An 18,704-nucleotide genomic window follows, 5' to 3' on the forward strand; every position below is an offset into this window, starting at 1 on the left:
AAACACTTGATCTATTCGCTCATCAGCTCAAGTATCAGGACTTTGAAAAGATTGTGCAAGAAACATTCTGAAGAAAGAACCACAGAGACTTGGAGAAAAACAAAATATTTTGCCGATGAGGAGAACTCTGGAGGGCATTGTTGCTCCTTGATGCTTATTTCCAAATTTTATTTTAATATTTTCTTTAGAAGTTTTTTTTATTTTTTCTCAAATGAGAACATAGCGACTTTATTCTCATTAAAATCTAACTTTATTCTTGTAATAATTTTTGCCTTTTTCACTTAAGTCTCAAAATCGCACTCCCTCGTATCATCCAGCGTGGTGATGTAAAGACGTGTAAACAATTCTTTAATGTTGTGTTTGCTGTAGTTTAAGACATTTTCAATTCCTTTTCAGGTCTTCGACAGTGTCATATTTTACAAACTAAATACTGATCTGTGAGATATAAAACTGCAGATGTCAGATAGGGCAGTAAAGACTTAAATCATTTCCTCTGTAATTATTGTTAAGTGGTAGATTATTGCAAAAGGTACTTAAGTATATGCTGCTTGAGGAAACGTACTTCTGACCACTGATCTTTTGTGCTTCATTTAGACAGAAGAGCTCTATAATGTTCTTTAAGGCTCTTGTCACTAATTCTAATAATTTTCCTGAAAATTGCCTTTATTCATAACTTGGAGAACATACATATTATAAATTATGAAGTAATATTTTATTCTGTGAAACCATTGAGACCCACGAGGTTTGTTTATTGATAAAAGTGTGAGTCCTGTTTGCCCACGCCTCCAGTCCCCTCCCCTCCTTCTGCTATTGGTCCACTCCACACATACTTGCGTCTAATTGGCTGAAAAAATCTGTCCGTCGTCCGTGTTGACGTGGAAACCCGGAAGTGTCAGAGGGAAGAAGCGGTGTGTTGGCATCCTGGAGACATTTCGATCAAAGTGCAATAAAAAGCCGTCCCTCGTGTCCTCACGCCGAGGACACACGTGTCGTTATGCGGGGACACTTCCACTGAGCCACCGGAGCAACGTCAGCAGTGTAAGTATCTTCGTGAATACAACGACTTGAGAGCTGCGTCCTCTGAATTACACAGGGAGGATGTTGATTGAATTGAACAATAGTCTTAATTTAGCACTTCTGCAAATCACGTATGTGATTCTTGTTGATGTGCAGCTCTTCAGAGAGACAAGAAAAAGTGCGTGTGCGCGTGTAGTTGATCTAAAGAGACACAATAGTTTCTCAATGCTGCACAATGCTAACAGATCAGGAGCTCTTCCTCCAACTAGAAATCACAACCACCAGCTTCGTGGTCACATTTGCATGCAAAACCTTTCTGTTCCCATTTCATCATGTTCACTGAGCTAAAACTGCTGCAGCCGAACACATCTCACTTACAATAAATCGTACCTCAATAAAAGATAGGTTATAAAAATGTTGAATCTGTATAAGAAGTGTTACAACCAGTATTTGCGTTGTTGAGGCTCAGCAAACTATAAAGAACACGTCAATACCATTTCCAAGTTTATTTATGTCATTCCAGCCACATCTCTAGAACAAACGCTGGAAAGAAACTGTGGTTCACAGGACACGTGTCCACATACTAACAGTTAAAGGACAATATACACACAAAAAAAACAGGTTTTGAATAATCAAAAAGTTAATAATTTTATACAACACCCCAGTGTGAGGGCTCAGAGCTTGAACATCTCCAGAGCCTGAACATGACGTCTCTCTGTTCACTTTGTTTCTGAGCAGGGTTCATTCCCCAAAGATGCTCAGTTTTTAACTAATGTAAAATAGATAAAAGCATAAAATCTTCATTGGAGAAGCTGGAGATGATCACTCCACATATTCCAGCTTCTAAAACGAAGCCCAAATAAATGCTTCTTTAAAACAGTTTTATTTTGAATAACAGAACATCATTCATAACTCCCATGAAAGTATGATTTTTCTGCAGGATTCTTGCATCAGACTATATTATAATATAATATATAATAATATTTCCCCCTGTTGTACTACCAGAGCCAGACAGATATAGATGTTTATGTTCTGATACTGATACTAATTCAGATATACCAACCCATATATATATATATATATGGAAAAAGTCCCAAGATGTTGCTATCAAACCCTTTAGCAAAAAATATATATAACCATACACTGTATTATAAATAAATCTAAATAAAGAAATTAAACAAAATACAAATAAATGTAAATTAAATTACGAATTTAAACATAAATGCACATATTTTCTGCCTTTTTATATTCTAAAATATAATGTTTTCATTTTTTTTAAATATACACTTGTAGCCAGATGAATGGAGGAGAAAAAAGGTTGTTGTTACTCAACACATTTGACTCCGCGTGGTAAACTTACCCTTCAATTATCTTGTATGGTGCAGTGCAGCATGGTGCTACGGCAGGTTTTACTTTGCAGGGGAAGGAACCTATGTCTTTGAATCAGGGGAACATTGATCATGAAAAGCAATTATTAAAGTCAATGTCATACTTGCCCGGGCCTATTTTAGATCCCCAGTAAAGTGAGATTATTATTAACATTGTTAATGACCAGAAAGTATCATTACTCTTGTCAGTTATACACGTGAGATGACGCAATGGTTTGGGAATTTTTACCAACAATGCACTTGCCAGTAGGCTTAGATTTTATTTTTTTTTAATAGTCAGCACACTTCCTTGCTATTTATACTCCACAGCTGCAAATTCAAAATGCACTCTAACACATCTGTAGACGTGTCAGAGAGGAACGACAACATGTGACGACGGAGGCTTCAGATGAACAAGTCCTCAATTTAGATACGACGTTATGTTGTTGCTCCGCAGTACAAGATTGCTGGAAACTCTGAGAGGTCCAACAACAAACATTACATTCGGACAATTTCCTCTTTTGCTTTTGCCGTCCCTTCACTTCCTTTAATTTGCTGACTCTGGTTTCCAGCTGCTGCAGAGAACAATAGCTGAGCAAAAAAAAAAAAAAATCCTCTTTCTCTCCCGGCACCAACGGCGTTTGAGATGTAGGCGAAAAACAGTGTTTTTTGGGTTTCAGGTAAAATTCAGGTGTCCCGAGAGAAGCGCAGACAGACAGCCACGCTCCTTGAACATGCTAATTTCGTCTCTATCCTCTATTCCCCTGCTGCACCTCCAGACTCTCCAGCACTCCTGTTCTTCTTGGATGCACACACATACTTTTTTCCTTTTTCGTATTCACCTCTCATCTCTCCCCCCCGTGCATACCTGCTTACACGTTTCATTCATATAAATATAGCTTTTCCCGATAATCATTAAATTGATCATTATTTGTGTAAGCATCTGGCATCTAGACGGATTTGAGATTTCCGTGTCATTAGAATACACTGGCCCGCCCCACTGACTCATATTTTATTCTTCCACAATCTATTTTAAACAAACACCAGCACCACTGATGCAGTGTGCTGTGAGTCAGCTCGTCTGAATGCTCCCTGAGAAACAAGGATGTTGGATGGATGCGAGAAAAAAAACACGCCCCGGCATTTATTCTGTTACACAAGCATAGTTACACACTCGCTTAGTTATGTGCGCAGTCTAAAGATACAATTTCTATTATTCCTAACTCTTTCTCCTCATGTCTTCCCTGTGAGCCGTCAGGGTATTCAAAGAGAGAGCTCATGGTGTGAAGGGAAATGGTGTTAGACTAAATGAGATGGATAGGAAGTGCACATACTGTGAGTGTAACACACAGCGAAGGTGGTGAGAATGAATTTAATTACGTCGAGCAGATGTATGTGAAAGATAAACCATCTGTCTGATCGAAACTGACTCCTCTTCGCTATATATGATCGCGTATTAACTTAAATCCTTCCCGCAGATTTCACGAGTTATCTCCGGCTACAGTAGCGGGGAACGGAGCGGCGTGTTTGCTTTAACTAAATGATCAGGTGTAACACTGAGGCCCAGCTGTGAAATCCTCGCACTCCTGAAGGTTGTTTTTCTTCTCACGTCTTGTCAGGCTGAGGAGGGAAAAGATGGGGAGGAAAGACGCCAGTGCGACCAGATTGCCAGTCGAGCAGTACAGGAAGCAGATTGGTGAGTGTCCCGTCATCCTGGTGCTGAGCAATCAATTTGTTAATCAATATGAAATAAGCTAAGTGTAAAGAAAACAAGTAACAATGTTAGTATTATAAGTAGATAATGACAGATTTAAAGAAATGGTATGATTGCTTGTCTTTTCTGTCTCTGGGCTCTCGAGGCCTTTTCTATACCATATGATGAAAAACGTTGATTGATCATCAATATATTGAAACAATAAGGTTTGTAAATTTGTTCATGATGCTTTTTGAGAGTTGAGATTTGTCTTTGACTGGTTGTGTCTCTGCATTTGAACCCAAACCATCACCGCCCCCCCTGCTTCATGTGGGCAACCTTACCACAACACAGGGATCTGCTCATCGCTCTGTCATAGATACGAGCTAATGTCACTCTTAATAAATCATACACGATCATCCTGTGTTGCAGTAAGCAGGCATGCATTTGGTTCATAACCTGAATGTTTCAAACTGCCCATCAGCTCCCTTCTTTTTGAAGACATCAACATGTATCAGTACGTGAGAATTGGCATGGGTTTCTTTGCACAGGCCTGGAAAGTTTTTACAATTTCGAATTGGATCGAATAGAAAATCAAATCAGACACGCCGGATTATATACATGCTGTGGAAGTAATTACACTTGGAGACAAAGACGCAGCATCTGAGGTCATTTAATTTATGGACAGTGAATTCCACGCGTAAAAAAACTGCCCCTTTGATATAATGTCAGAAACTATTTTGTCAAAGTTTAGTACCACCCTCATCCTGCTCTACTGTTCCCCCATCTCTCCCTTTACATCACAAAGGCCTAACTAAGGCAATATGGGAGGTATCAATCAAAAAGTTGGGCCCCTTCAGCACGCCAGCTGTGGTTGCTTGTAGAGCACAGCTCATATCATGTTTTTTTTGTTGTTTTTGTTTTCCTCTTATGGAGCGAAAACCAAAAGGTCGCCAGTGGCAAAGCTGGGTAATTGTAAGCCGCTATGACGCAAATGCAATGTTCTCCTCGTAGGATTCACTTCACATCCCAGGAGTGGTACATCGTGCACGAGGAGTCTGACTACGTGTTCTTATTAGACACAAAAGGAAGGAGATATTTGCACAAAATGTGAGTCATACTAAAACTCTGGCACTGGACTGTAGAAGGGGCGACATAAGTGAGAATGAGTTCCTCCATAGACTTGGCAATAATCACAATCACAAGACTAACAGGACACCTTGGATGTCGATGGCTAAGTGTGTCCATGGTGACTCCGGAGGTCTGAGGAGCAGGTGCACCAGAGACAGTCCTCGTGCATTTCACATTTCACTGTAGACCTCCACATCATCCTGTGACGCAGGCCATCAGAGATATAAAGCTATCAAAACACTTTGTATTATGATGCTGTCAAAGTACATTAATAGTGACTTTATAAATAAGCAGACCAGCTTGTTTTGGAATTCATGTTTTAGCTTATGCCGTCCGTTTGAGAGAACAAGAACAGTTCATCCTCATCATTCAGCAAAAAGACATGGCCTCCGTCCTGAGGACTACTCTGGACCCTCGGAGTTGTTGTAGAGAGGAGGAGAGAGGATTTTATAGGAAGTGAGGCAAGCAGTTAATTTGCTCTACGATTTCACAACCCACCTGCTGAAACTCGTGTCAGTCATGACATTGTTGTGGTCCACTTCCTCCAGTCGACGGCTGTTTGTCGGCCCCTGGTGATTCACATCCTCTGACTTTCCCAAGTTTTACATTTCCCCAGCGCTTAGTGTTACTAAGGCTCATGAGATGTCTCCTTACTGTGTCGGTGCACGTTTTTGATTTGGAACCTTCTTCACATTGTGTTTTTTCTCGTATGATGCAGGACATTGTTTCACAGACAGGGAATAGCAGTATTTGTCTTTCTCAGGCACATGCTCATCTGTATTTTTAAGGTCATGTGTAATCTTCCAGCCTTTAAGAGCACGGGTCTGAAAAAGCAATGTGATGGTTGCATACGTTTTTATATTGGGACAGGAGAATAGGATTATTTTGCCTTCGGATAACTATCCCTATCCTGGTCCTAGAAAAAAAGATGGACTACGCGTCTCCACTTCCTCCCACTTTCCAGAATTTAACCCCAAATATCCAGAGTAATAACGCTTGTCAATCACGATGTTTCACCCTGTTTTTATTTAATTATAACTTCTAATCAACAATTGAACAAACAGTAGTGGGATCTTTCTAAAATGACAGCCACCATCCTTTAGAATTTTATTTGACGTGACTTTTTAGTTTCATCCATGTCCAAACAAATAAATGAAATAACAAGCTCATGTCCAACTGTTTTCCCATTTTCTTCCTTCCATTACAGTCTTTTTCTTTCTCAGCACATCTCATCAATAACAAAAATATGCAGCGAAAGGTGCTGGGGACAATTTGCTCCTCTCTCTCCCTACACTTTCCTCCAAACCCTCAATTTGTACAATTTTCTTCCCTTCTTTTTCAAAAGAATGGCCATCAGGCAATTTCACCAAACCACTGTTTAACAGCAGAGGTGGAAAAACGACAGAGAGGAGAGAAATGAAATCTTCAACTCGAGCATGGGGCTGGGTCTTCTGAGAGCTGGAAACGGGCCACTCATGGTAATTTAAAATCGCAATAGGGAGGCTTATTCACCGCACATCAGCAGTAGTCCAGGCTGGATGTCGAGCTGTGCCATCATCTCTGCTGGAGTGCTTTTGTCATGTCAGGTGCCATCAAGCGGCCACTGTTGACACTCTCTTTAAATACCATTATTAGGCCTGTTATAATTGACTGCGCCAAGCTGCCCTCAGGAGAGCCCGAGCGTTAGTGTTTTTACATGGAAGTGCAAGTGGTCACTGCTCAAGTTAAGATTGCTACTGGTGCAGATCTAGACACCAACAATTTCAAGGGCCAAATAGCTAATTAGCTTTTAGAAAGTGAAATGAAATGTGATGAATTTAGATACATTTCACTTCCATCTGTAGTTAGGCTATAGTATATCATCAAAGTATAATTTTAATTCTCTTATTTCAAAACTGATTATCTTAGTTTGGTAATTTATAAATGCCAAATGCTCTCAGATTGCAAATAATCACTTAAATCTAGGCTTGTACCACCAGCTTTGATTTTACCTCTCCTCTCCTCCTCTGACATGATGCAAAGGACAAGGCTTACATGTCTCCCATGTGTCTGGCATCAGCCCTGCAGTTCCACTACCAGGCATTCTCTCAGACGCCAGGGATCTGCGCCATGTGGTCACCCCACGATTTGGCCGCCATGCCAGATAGACACACAAGCAGAGCAAAGCACGCCGAACTGTCAGACACACTGTCAGCGCATCGCCCCGAATGGTCCCAGGGTTCTCGGAAAGAGAGAGAGATGGTGGGCTGTCTGTCCAAATCACCCCATCACCCTCCACGTAATGCATATGCATGATAGAGCACACAATTTGAATGCTAACGATAAAACTGGTAATTACTAAGATTTGGTAACCTTTCCCAAAGAAGGTTTAATGCACTCTCCTGAAATGGGTTGGATCAGTTATGGGTTCAGAGAATGTAAACCTACATTATAGTCAAACAGCACTGTACTGTATATGGCACACGCATTTACTACCTGTGTTTCTTTACAATCGGACAAACTGCAATTCTCTGAAGTGTTGAACCCTCTTCTGGCGTCATTTTAATGGCTGGATTGCGTGACACACAAATAACATACCTTTCCGCCCTCCTTCAATCACAGGTGGCTAATATTAGCTAAGACCCCCTACCTGCCACTTTATGCTATGCAGAACAAAAGCTCAAGATGAGAACTGATCCCTCCTCAGTCTTAATCAGGTGCCATTTATAGCTGATTGACGCAATGAGGAAAAAACACACGAAACGCATTTAAGGGAATCTACAGTTAGTGGTGTGGGAGGCGAGGGCCACTTTCACTTTTCTCTTGTCCTCTTGACACGGAAGCAGCTATAACTTCGGTGAAAGGCGCTCTCAGGGAAGCCTCTCAGCAGGCTCTCTCGGCCACCTTGCAAGGGCTAATGTTCCTCTGAGACACAGCATTGTTGTCGCTGTACCGGAGGACAGTGATGCCTTTTCAGCGTGGCAGACACAAGCAGCGAGGGATGGGAGGACAGCGTGTAGCCCAGCGCGTATAGATAATTGGTGACAGAAAGTGTCTACAGCACCGGTGCAGCAGGGGGAACAGCGATGACAAATAGGAGAGCTCATAATCCCAATGCAATATCATCAGGGCTGTCAGTGTGTGTGTGTGTGTGTGTGTGCTTTTGTGCGTGTGTGTGTCTGTGTGTTAGTGGGAGCGCATGTATGTATTTGTGTGCAGGCTGCAGACCCACGGTAAAAAAATAACCACAAGAGAGTTATACAACAACATTACAATACCTTACACAGTCAAAATGAATTATCCTGCATTTTTCCTCCATATTAACAATTAATACACTTCAGAAGTGAGCAAAATCACTTCTGATTTTGCTCCAGTAGAGAATTTATTCCTACACAAGGGTTAACAGTGAATTGGGTTTTGATGAGTTTTCGCATATAAACGTAATTTTTCCACAAACAAAGTACGACTGCATGTTTTGGGACGCGTTTTATTTCCATTATCGTGATTGCACTTATGCCAACATGTCCACATATAGGATTTAACCGTCGGTTAATTGTCCCTTTGCAAGTTTTTTAGCCCCCTGTGCCTGTGGATTGACCGAGCACTTTAATAGTAGTTGAGTAGGAGTAACACAGGATTTACAGTCTGTCTTTATAGCAGCCAAGTGAGGCTAATTCATTTCAACAATTCTTTAAATGCTACATGCAAGAAAAGGTAATAATTTTATATATTGTATTGTATATTCATTTTCATACATTTCTCTGTTAATTTTTACACCACAATGTATCTGTCCTTTGTTTCTTTCCTTTTGAATGTTGGTCTCGCGGTGTTTTTATGTAGCTTTCCGCAACCTCACATGATCACAACCAGCCATTTTGCAGTCGGAAAGTCCTTCCACACATTTCTGTGAATGGAGAGCAACCTGAGGTGCCCTCCAATCAAATTTCCACCTCTCCACTTTCTGACAAGTGGAGGAGACATCCAGTGGCCCTCCTAATGAATTCCCACCAGCTCACTGTCTGCTCCTGGCAACATGTTCCCCATTTCTATTAGCCCTCCTCTGAGTCAGAGGGAGGTGGAGGAGGAGTCCGTGACCAGGAGGGATGGAGGGAGAGATAGCAATTGAGTGCAAGATCTCCGAAAAAAATAGAAGCAGGGGGAGTGAGATGGTTGGAGAAGAGAAAGTGTGTGTGTGTGTGGTATGCAGGTCTGTCTTTGTTTCCAGAAACACAACATGCACACAAATCATACCCACCTCTCTCACATTCACTGTTTTCTCTCCGCCAGATGGATTTGGACGTTTTTACCTCCTTTCGCTCCTCTTGTTCGCTCTGTCAATGCATATGAGGCTTAATTAGGTGGAGGGTGAAGTGGCATCAGCGACTGAGAAAACCTTGAAGCTGATCCAGGGGCTTGGTCTCTGTCTGTCACACACATATTTGTGTATTTGTCCTCAGTCTTTATGAGGTTTATTCATACCTGACCTCAGCCCTCGCCCTAATCGTTATTTAATCCTGTTAATCCTTAACAGAAGTCGTAAGAATATCATCTTTAGTGACTATTATATATATATATGTATTATATCATATTATATTTATATAATATCAACTCACCATCTGAGTTCAAATGGGTTCTCTCAAAAATAGAAATATAAGAAAACACAGACACAAACGCGCGCACTGTTCACCAAGCTGTTGCCTTTCCACCCCATTGTTAGCAAAGTTCCTTTTCCTGCAGTGTGTTGGGTCTAATTAGACAGCCAGCTCTGCCTCGTGTGAAATAGACACACACACACACACACACACACACACACACACACACACACACACACACACACACACACACACACACACAAAATACTATTGAGAGTTGAGTAGGGGAAGTCCACCATTCACGGGTGAGGAAAAAAAATTCTCTTTGTTTGTGATACGTGTGCAGAAAGTTTACAGTAATAATAATAATATTTTTGCAGTCATTTGATTGACCTCTTCGTATTTCTTCTCTCTCAGGTAAGCAGGACTACAAAAAGACCAAACCGGTCTTAAAGGCCACACGGCTGAAAGCTGAAATGAAGAAGAATTCCTCTGGATTCAGGGTGAGACTCAACTTGGACTTCACTTTGTGTTTCACATTACTGACGTCTGCTATCTGCATGTCCTCTTCTCTTTCTGCCTGCCTGTCCGTCCTGGTCCATCTGCTCGTCTGTCTCTCTGCCAACCATCTTCTATCCATTTCTCTGTCTGCCTGTTTGAGAGCGCGTCTCACTAGATCACTTTCACATCCTCGACTCTCTCACAACTTATTTCAGTGGACCTAATGGGAATGTAGCAATATACATCCACCTGGACTGATCTGACGTGGGCCCCTGCCTATCTGCTGAAGATCTGTGAAAAGTGTTGAAAACTTGAGGAAAAGAGGGATCTCCCTGGAATAAAGTTTACACTCCTCTAACATATCTGCAAGAAAGCAGACATAACTCACAGCTTTTTAACACGCAGGGAATTCCTGGAAGGATCAAGTGTTAAAAGAGCATCGGGGAGGGACGAGGAGGGAAAGTGGGAGAAGTTGGGGAATACAAAAAGCAGGAAGAGGAATAAGAGACAGAGAGAAAATAAGAAAGTGATAAGATAGAATTGAGTAATGTGAAAGTAAAGGGAGGTGAGGGTGTTGCTGGGGCAGAGAAATGGGTCTCTCTCCGTTGCTTTGTCACACCGCAGCGATTAGGAGGCGAAGATGGATGACGCCACGTTTATCACTCTGCCTGCTTATGCTTTCCCTCGTTCATTTGGCTCAGCAATAAACAATTTTACTATTCCAAGGTTGTCGTTTTTAAAATTTTTTTTGCACAGAGCAAGCTCCTGCAAATAAAATCTACAGTCTGTGGTTTTTCGAATTTTCTTTGAAATCGAATAAAATCAACTCCTCAGTGATTTTTATAGTTGTTTTCAAGCGAGAGTTGGGAGTAAATAATTCACGTGTGTCCGCTGTTATTTTTGATGGATTATTTTCCTATGCAACATTCAAAAAACGGCCTCCATTTCCATTTCCCCTTTAAGCGTTAGATGGTATGTCGTACACAGAGATGAGCAAATCAGAGTGGGGATTAAACACTGGGTGAAATGGTCAGGTTTTAAAATATGCATCTCTTAGACACGCAAGGCCTCATTAAGCACGTCTTTAATCCAATTAGATTAGTCCATATCTTGAAATATTGATATTGCTCATGAATAATTCAGGATTTTTTTTTCACGCCCAAGACGAGGGGAATTTTCAGAGGTTGGATTAAAGATACCTCCGGGACGAGGATATTAAACCGACGCAGACCTCTTGGCCCCCGAGTTCGATTGAAATTCAGCCCAGATGTAATGGATATTTGGTCACGCTTGCTTTGCCGTCAAGTCTTTTTTAGTGTTTTATATAGTTGTGATTTTTACACAGCTCTGTGATGGCACACACACACACACACACACACACACACACACACACACACACACTCCTAATTCGGTCAACCCTTGGTTTTTGGCAACAATGCTTTATATCGACATGTTGCTTTATGCGTAAATTTCCTCCTCCTTTCTCTTCTTCTTCCCTGGTTCTCTTCTCTCCTTATCCTCCTCCTCCTTCTTCTTCTTGTTCTCCTTCCCTGGGTGAGCATTTTTGGGATTATGGCAACAATGGTTTATACAGACATGTTGCTTTCTTCTGTCTTCCTCTATCCTCTCCTCTCTTCTTCTCTCCTCATCCTTCTTCTTGTGCTCCGTCTTCTTCCCTGGTTAAGATGCTGGTCTCAGATGCAGCTGGCATCTCAGAAGGGCCAACAGACATGGCGGGCACAGAGAATGCGGCAGCTGCCAGGGCAGGCTGTCTCAGGGCTGTCCCAGTGGCGGGGCAGTCTGGATAAAGTTGGCAGAGAATTAGATGGAAAGACTGGGAAAAGAGAGAGCATGGAAGGGAGAACTTCTGTTCCCGCAACAGTCATCTTGTCGGGGTTGCCCATAAAAATGCTGACCTGAGAAGTTGAGGAAAGCAGCCACCTGTTGCACAAGAGCATGTTTTCATACACAAATGGAGTCGGGTGTTTTTCTGTCGCGGTGTCCGTTACCTGGATGCCAAGCTGCGGCTCTTTCTGAATGGTGGTGGATGGCTCGAGGTCACGATCAGCAGAGATGAAGGACCTGGCAGGGAGTCTTGTTCCAGTCTCTCTTCAGGTTGCTCAGGGAAGAGGAAGCACCTTGGAAGTCGCTCCAGCTCACGAGCATGCAGCACAGGAAACGAGCCTGCTGTCTTGTCTAATTGGCACACTAGCCTTCTGTTCAGTTCTGCACTGTTCTCTCTCAGTCTTATTTAGCCGCTGAGCCGAGTTTGGAAAAAAACTGCTTATGGAATTAGCCGAGGATGGAGGCTACCAGCTGTTAGTTGTGAATATATATGGTAAATAATACCATATAGAACAGAATTATAAACATGTTTACTTGTTTTATGAATTCACCCAATTTCTCAGTCGGTTTTTGGGTGGCAATATGCATAAGCCATTTATTCTGGCATGAAGCTGCGGGTTTTATTTTGAAAGGATGGACTGAGGTGAAAACATAATCTCCATGGTGAAGGTAATAAACTAAAAGAAGTTAAACGTTTCAGTATCAACTGTGACGGATGCTGTGTTGAAAACCTGGACCCAAACTGCAACATGTGCTTCTGAAGCCGACTTCTGGATCCGTTATCTGTGCCGGCCATTAGGTTTATGAGGCCTATTCCCACTTTTCAGTTGGTGAGCAGCGTTGCCAGTTAGCACATGGGAATCTGTACATTTTATTGCCTTTTATGCTTTTTGATTTACAATGAGCTTTATCAAAAGAGTTGAGATAGATAAGGCTTCTCCTGTTCACTGGTTTTCTTTTACAAGTGTCTATAAAGCATTCGGAAAGTACACGACTATGTTATACTACAATTGTATTTGTTTCACTGAAGATAATCAGACGTAAACTCAAAGTACATTATGACTTCTAGGTACATTTGGTAACAGCAGCTATGGTGACTGAGATTTTTGTTGACACGATTAGTCCATTAATCATTCAGGTGACAGAACTTTATGAAAAACTTTTTATAATCAAAAAAGTCACAAAAAGTGTTAAGTGTTTTCATTCTCTGGGATAAAACAGGTTATTTGAAGATTTACTTTTGAGCTCTGGGTAGTTGTGGAGCTCTTTGGCAATTTTCAAAATAATTGATAATTGGACAAGAAGGGCGGCACGGGGGTGCAGTGGTAAGCACGATCGCTTCACAGCAAGAATCTGTTTGGAGTTTGCATTTTCTCCCTGTGTCTGCGTGGCTTTTCTCCGGGTTACTCCGACCTCCTCCCACACTCCACAGACATGCAGAGCCGGGTTAGGTCAAGACTCTAAATTATCTGTAGGTGTGAATGTGAGCTTGTGAAAGTTGTTGCTGGCCCTAATCCTGTCCAGGATGAGCGCCGCCTCTCGCCCAATGCCAGCTGGGATTTGCTCCAGCTCCCCCTGCGACCCTCAAAGGATGAGCGGTATAGATACGGTAAATGATAGATAAGATTTGTTCCTTGTTATTTGAACAGATGAGACATTCTTACCGTCCTCCGTTCAAATGCAGCAGCAGCTGTTTGTAGCATGCGTCCGTGGGCCACCTACATACAGCTGCAAATACACTGAGCTCAGTATGTCGGCACATACAGACTGACCTACACATACACTTATAGCACACAGTCCAGCCCAGGAGCAGAATAAAAGGCGAGTCGAGGGGATGTTGAGCTGGGGCTTGTCACCAGGGTGACAGAGACCCAGCTCCCAGCATGCCGCGTGTGCTGCAGCTGCCGGTGCTGAGAAAGCGGCATGATGAAGATGATGATGTGCCTGGGCCCCATCCAGGGATCTCCATCAGAATGTGGGCAGAGAGCCTGTGTGTTTGTCTCTGAGTGTGTGTGTGTGTGGGCGCACATAAATGTGTTTTTTGAGACGAGGCAAGAGTCAACACAGTGGGCCACTCTCCTCGAAAACAATGATCTCAATCAAGTGCAGGTGCTTTCCACCACTCGAGTGTTTTCACCAAAACTCCTCCAGCTTGTTTTCACAGACAAGTCAGTGTAAGCAGCTGTTCTCTCTCTCTCTCTCTCTCTCTCTCTCTCTCTCTCTCTCTCTCCCTCTCTCTCTCTGAAACCCGAAGCAAAGAACGAGGGATGAAAAAAAAAAGAAGACTGGATTGTAATTATGTGCATCCTTGTGTTTCAGCAGAACGCTCACCTACGTCAGAAGCACAGCATTCCCTTTTCGCGATCTTGTCGACAGAATTACAAATGCTCCTCTTTGTCATGTTTTTTTTTCAAAGCTGCGAGGGAGCACAATAAAAGCAGAGAAAAAACAATCAAGGCTCCATGATTTGATAACAATTCTCTTTTTCTCTGAGGCCCCGGCAAAATAGAAAAGTAAATCAAGCGGTTGGAGCCTGGCGGTTAATATATGAAACTAAAGTGCATGAAATTTAAAAGTTTTCCAATTAAGCGGGGGACTTAAAGCTGTTTGGAGGCTGTCGGGATGTAGATAAATGTGGGCTGAGGCTAATGAAGACCAATGCTGCTGATGACTAGGCACTACAACATGTACACAGATAGCTGAGGATGCCGTGACGCCTTTTAATTGTCGTTCCCACCACCACCACCACCACCACCGCCGCCGCTACCACCGCTACCCCCTTTCGTCAGAGTGGAATTATTATTAGGCCCCCACCACCCCTCATTTGTGCCAGGCCTTATCTCCGACTTGTTTTCTCCCTCTCTTGTTTTTCATTCTGTCTTCTCTCTCGCCACTGGCATGAGTTTTCAGTCGTCTGTGTTTGCTATAACCGAACTGACGTTTCCTGAAATTTTCCTTCTTTTTTTTATTTGTCTTGGTTCTTTCTTTCTAGTCTCGTTTGCTTCTTTCCTGCTTGTCATCTCCTCTAGTTGTGACCCGGCATCACCTCGGTACATTACTCATGAATTCACAGCTTAATGGGACATTACCGGCTGATTCTCTTTCAATTGTTCAGGTAGTTTTCCCCTCAAGTGTCTTTAAGACGCCATTAATAGAAGATTGAAATTATAGATACCATATTCAAATGAATGGGAAAGTGGTCTCTGACATTAAGGCTCCCCTGTATCTGCAGAAATTAAACCTGCACGTTATAAATTAGTGTGTTTAGGACAGAAATCCCGTGTTTTGAATTCACTTGTCATTTCCCATGTTTTGCCGTGGCCCAGTTTTCATGTCAAAACTGCCATTTCCATGTTCAATTCCATTTTTTTTTTAAATAACCTCCAATCAGACTGTACTCTCCACGCTCCTAAAGCCCTCCAAGCTCTCCAGTGTTGATTAGAAAGTTTGCAGCTAATGAGTTCTCTTGATAAAAGAGTAACTGGCATTGTTCAATACTCTGAGTGGCCCTAATGAAACTCCAGCTGATGAAGATTGTAATCGTGCGAGCGCCACATAATGAACGAGCGCTCCACATTCCCATTTTCAAGTTGAATGCCACTCCTCTGGAAAGCCTCAATTTGTTTGACAATTAACCAATAGAAAATCTACTCTCACAAAAAAAGAGGGAGAGAGAGAAAATAGGCCGTTTTGTGGAAGGAAGTTTAATTTGTCTGTAAAAATGTCAGGAGACTGATTGCAGATAGAATAGATTATTATAGAGCAGTCACTCAAAGGTCTTTCTCTTGGATGTTATGCTCCATAGTATGTGGATGTCTTTGCATCCAGAGAAAACCTGAAACCGACTTATTATCCATTCTTCTTCACGAATATGCAAAGTTCTGTCGCACTTTACTGAAGCTAAACCATAAAAAGCCACGAGTCAATCCAGGTCTTTCATTGGAAAAACGATTGTGGGAATATTCGCCTGTTCTCCTCCAGGAAAGAGATGGAGGAGGACGACTGGCAGAAGTGACCACAGCTGCTGCGGTGTACGTGTTTTCATTTTAAGAACATTGTTTTTCCTCTTCCCAGGATGCGTTCCTCGTCATCGCAGCGATCGTGTTGTTTGTGCTCTGCATCTACGCCTTCTTCTACCTCAACCTGAGCACCGAGCTCAACCTGGACGGGGACGACGATTAACAGGAGGTGGACTACACGCTGGGAACTTTATTATTTCATGTTTACAGCCACAGAATCATGTCTAGACTGTTCAGTTTGTGAGCAGGACACACTTTGACAATGAGCTGCCTCTTCAGGAGGGAATCCATTAGACAATGTAAGTTTCAGGCCATTTTAGAGATTTGACACACGTTTTCTATTGTCCCTTGATTTTCATCGTGGGAGCATACAATGAAGCTGCAGTTACTGTTGTACTGACATTAATTATGCTATGGTTTTAAATCCATAAATAGTATTTTTTTTTTTCATCTTTTCTTTGATTCTGCTGCAAATTCTACGTTCGGCAAAGAAACCGAGCCTCGTCTCACGCGCGTCTTCCAAACCGCAGCCGAGCCCGAGCTCTGTTAATCATATTCCGCCGAGTCACGTCCCACTGTTTTCTCCACTAATAGAAAAATGTAAATCTCCCGCGGAACCTCTCGTCACATCAAGACAAACACTTGCCTCGCATTCCAGTGCACAAACCCCTCCTCGCGGACGGCCGCAGATCACAAAGTGTGAGATTAGAATCCACAAAGCCCTCGTCCTGATTGAACATGTGCGCGGAATACAGAGATGCGCATTGTACCTGCAGCACACACATGCAGCACTTAGGCAGACGTCCTCGGGATTAGCATTACAAATATGAGGGGCTGTTCTTTCATTTGAATGGAAATTTACAGACGTGACTGACGCATGTTGCTCACAAGGGACACATTGATGACTTCCCCCTTGTACAGTGTGACACATCTCTATAGAACGAGATATCAGGGTTTGTCAATGTTTATTTTTTTTTCACTTCTCACTACATTCAATGTTAGCGTCTTTTTTTTTTTTAGTCCACAAGCCATTTTGAAAATCTATATTATTTGCATTTAATTATCACTTTCTGCTGCAAGCATGCGGCACATTTCCGCCCTAACTAGCAATATCAGTGCTGTTTTATAAAACCCAATCGATGCATTATTTTGGAAAGGTTTTTTTAATGCATAAAAGGCCGTTACTAAAAACACAAGAGGCCTTGTGACTTCTCTCATTCCGATGTTTTTCTTTTTTCTTTTTTCTTTTTTTTCTCCGCTGAGCCTTTTCTTAAAAAACAAGTCTTAATGTCTGTGTCTCGATTGTGTTCCGGGGCTCGAAATGTGAGACGGATTTCGTGCTTTCAGTTTCTGCATTTTCTCCCATGACCTCCTGACCTCTAGTAAAAGACTACACGTCAAAGAAACCATTATGATAAGCATGCACCCGTACCCTCGCCCAGTGGCTTTTATCAGGCCTCGGTACATCCACCCCCCCACCCCCCACCCCTCGCATGTGTAACAATAGACAGCCCGGGCCCTAATAGACCTTCATACATGACACCTGTTATCTCAAAGGTCACCGTTACCAAATACAAGAGCTCTGACATCAGCGCGGTGAAAAGGAATCCCAGCACCACGAGCCATGTTTGGCAAGATGAGATGCAAGCTATTCTTCACAGCGGTGTAATGGTTAGTGCTGTTTTTGAATTGGTTTGAATGGTATATACACATTCTACAGTTGGCTTTGGTTCAGTTACTGGATACTGTGTGATGTCTTTTCAACTACATTTCTGTATTTCTTTTGTTTAAATTGATTTTAAATCAAAAGGATGAATCTCTTTGTAAGGAAATATGTATAATGTAAAAAAATTAATAAAAAAAACTCTCTTCAGGTTTGATTAATTTATTTGAAAGATTGTTTTGGGATCTTGATTGTGACCCAACCTGTGTGTGTTGTGTTATCATCTGGCTGTGTGAAAAGAATAGCATCATGTATACATTTCCTGTTTTTCAGCTTTTAAATCAGAGGTTCACTTTCTAGCTCATGACCCCCAAATTAACCCGGCCAAAGATTTGCAACCCCCATTGTCCCAAAAGATATTGATATCAGTGAGTTCACAAAAGATCTTCACCTACGTGCACATGTTGCAATGTTTCCTGCTTTTGCTATCACATGGAGACAAAGATAGTCAATTTTTTTTTTTTACTTTTCTAAGAATGATGGTGAAAATATGCTATTTTGAATTGATTTAAAATTGTATTATTCTGGGAATCATCTTGCGACCCTCCCTCTGTGGCTCGCGGCCCACCAGGGGGTCCCAACCTTTGGTAACCACTGCTTTAATTGATGACACTGATCCAGACAGAGAAGGTGATTTTTTTTCAAATCCTTGTACAAATCTAAAGCCATCCGTGTGTCAAAGGGATTACTGTAATTGCAAATATTAAATTATATGTAAGAAGAGATTGTATTTGAACAGAATCGGGTCGGGCATAGTTAAGATAACGCCTTGACATTAACTTTAACTACCGGTAATGTTTTATTCTTCTTTATTCCTAAAGGTTTATATTTAGCTGT

At 42.0% G+C, this 18,704-nt stretch overlaps 1 protein-coding gene across 1 annotated transcript; it reads left to right on the plus strand.

Moving 5' to 3' along the window:
- Window positions 1-872: 872 nt before the first annotated feature.
- On the plus strand, window positions 873-18,017 carry triqk (triple QxxK/R motif containing). Its single transcript, XM_035183595.2, has 4 exons — window positions 873-1,038; window positions 4,004-4,080; window positions 10,197-10,282; window positions 16,200-18,017. The coding sequence occupies exons 2-4, from the start codon at window positions 4,020-4,022 to the stop codon at window positions 16,305-16,307; spliced, it is 255 nt and encodes an 84-aa protein (XP_035039486.1). The 5' UTR covers window positions 873-1,038; window positions 4,004-4,019; the 3' UTR covers window positions 16,308-18,017.
- The last annotated feature ends 687 nt before the right edge of the window (window positions 18,018-18,704 follow it).

This window comes from Hippoglossus stenolepis, chromosome 17, assembly GCF_022539355.2.
Source record: "Hippoglossus stenolepis isolate QCI-W04-F060 chromosome 17, HSTE1.2, whole genome shotgun sequence".
Classification (NCBI taxonomy): domain Eukaryota; kingdom Metazoa; phylum Chordata; class Actinopteri; order Pleuronectiformes; family Pleuronectidae; genus Hippoglossus; species Hippoglossus stenolepis.

Coding starts and splice junctions, on each gene's coding strand:
- triqk (XM_035183595.2), top strand. CDS start 4,020: ATGGGGAGGAAAGACGCCAGTGCGACCAGATTGCCAGTCGAGCAGTAC. Junction 4,081..10,196: donor GCAGTACAGGAAGCAGATTG/GTGAGTGTCCCG, acceptor CTTCTCTCTCAG/GTAAGCAGGACTACAAAAAG. Junction 10,283..16,199: donor AGAATTCCTCTGGATTCAGG/GTGAGACTCAAC, acceptor TCCTCTTCCCAG/GATGCGTTCCTCGTCATCGC.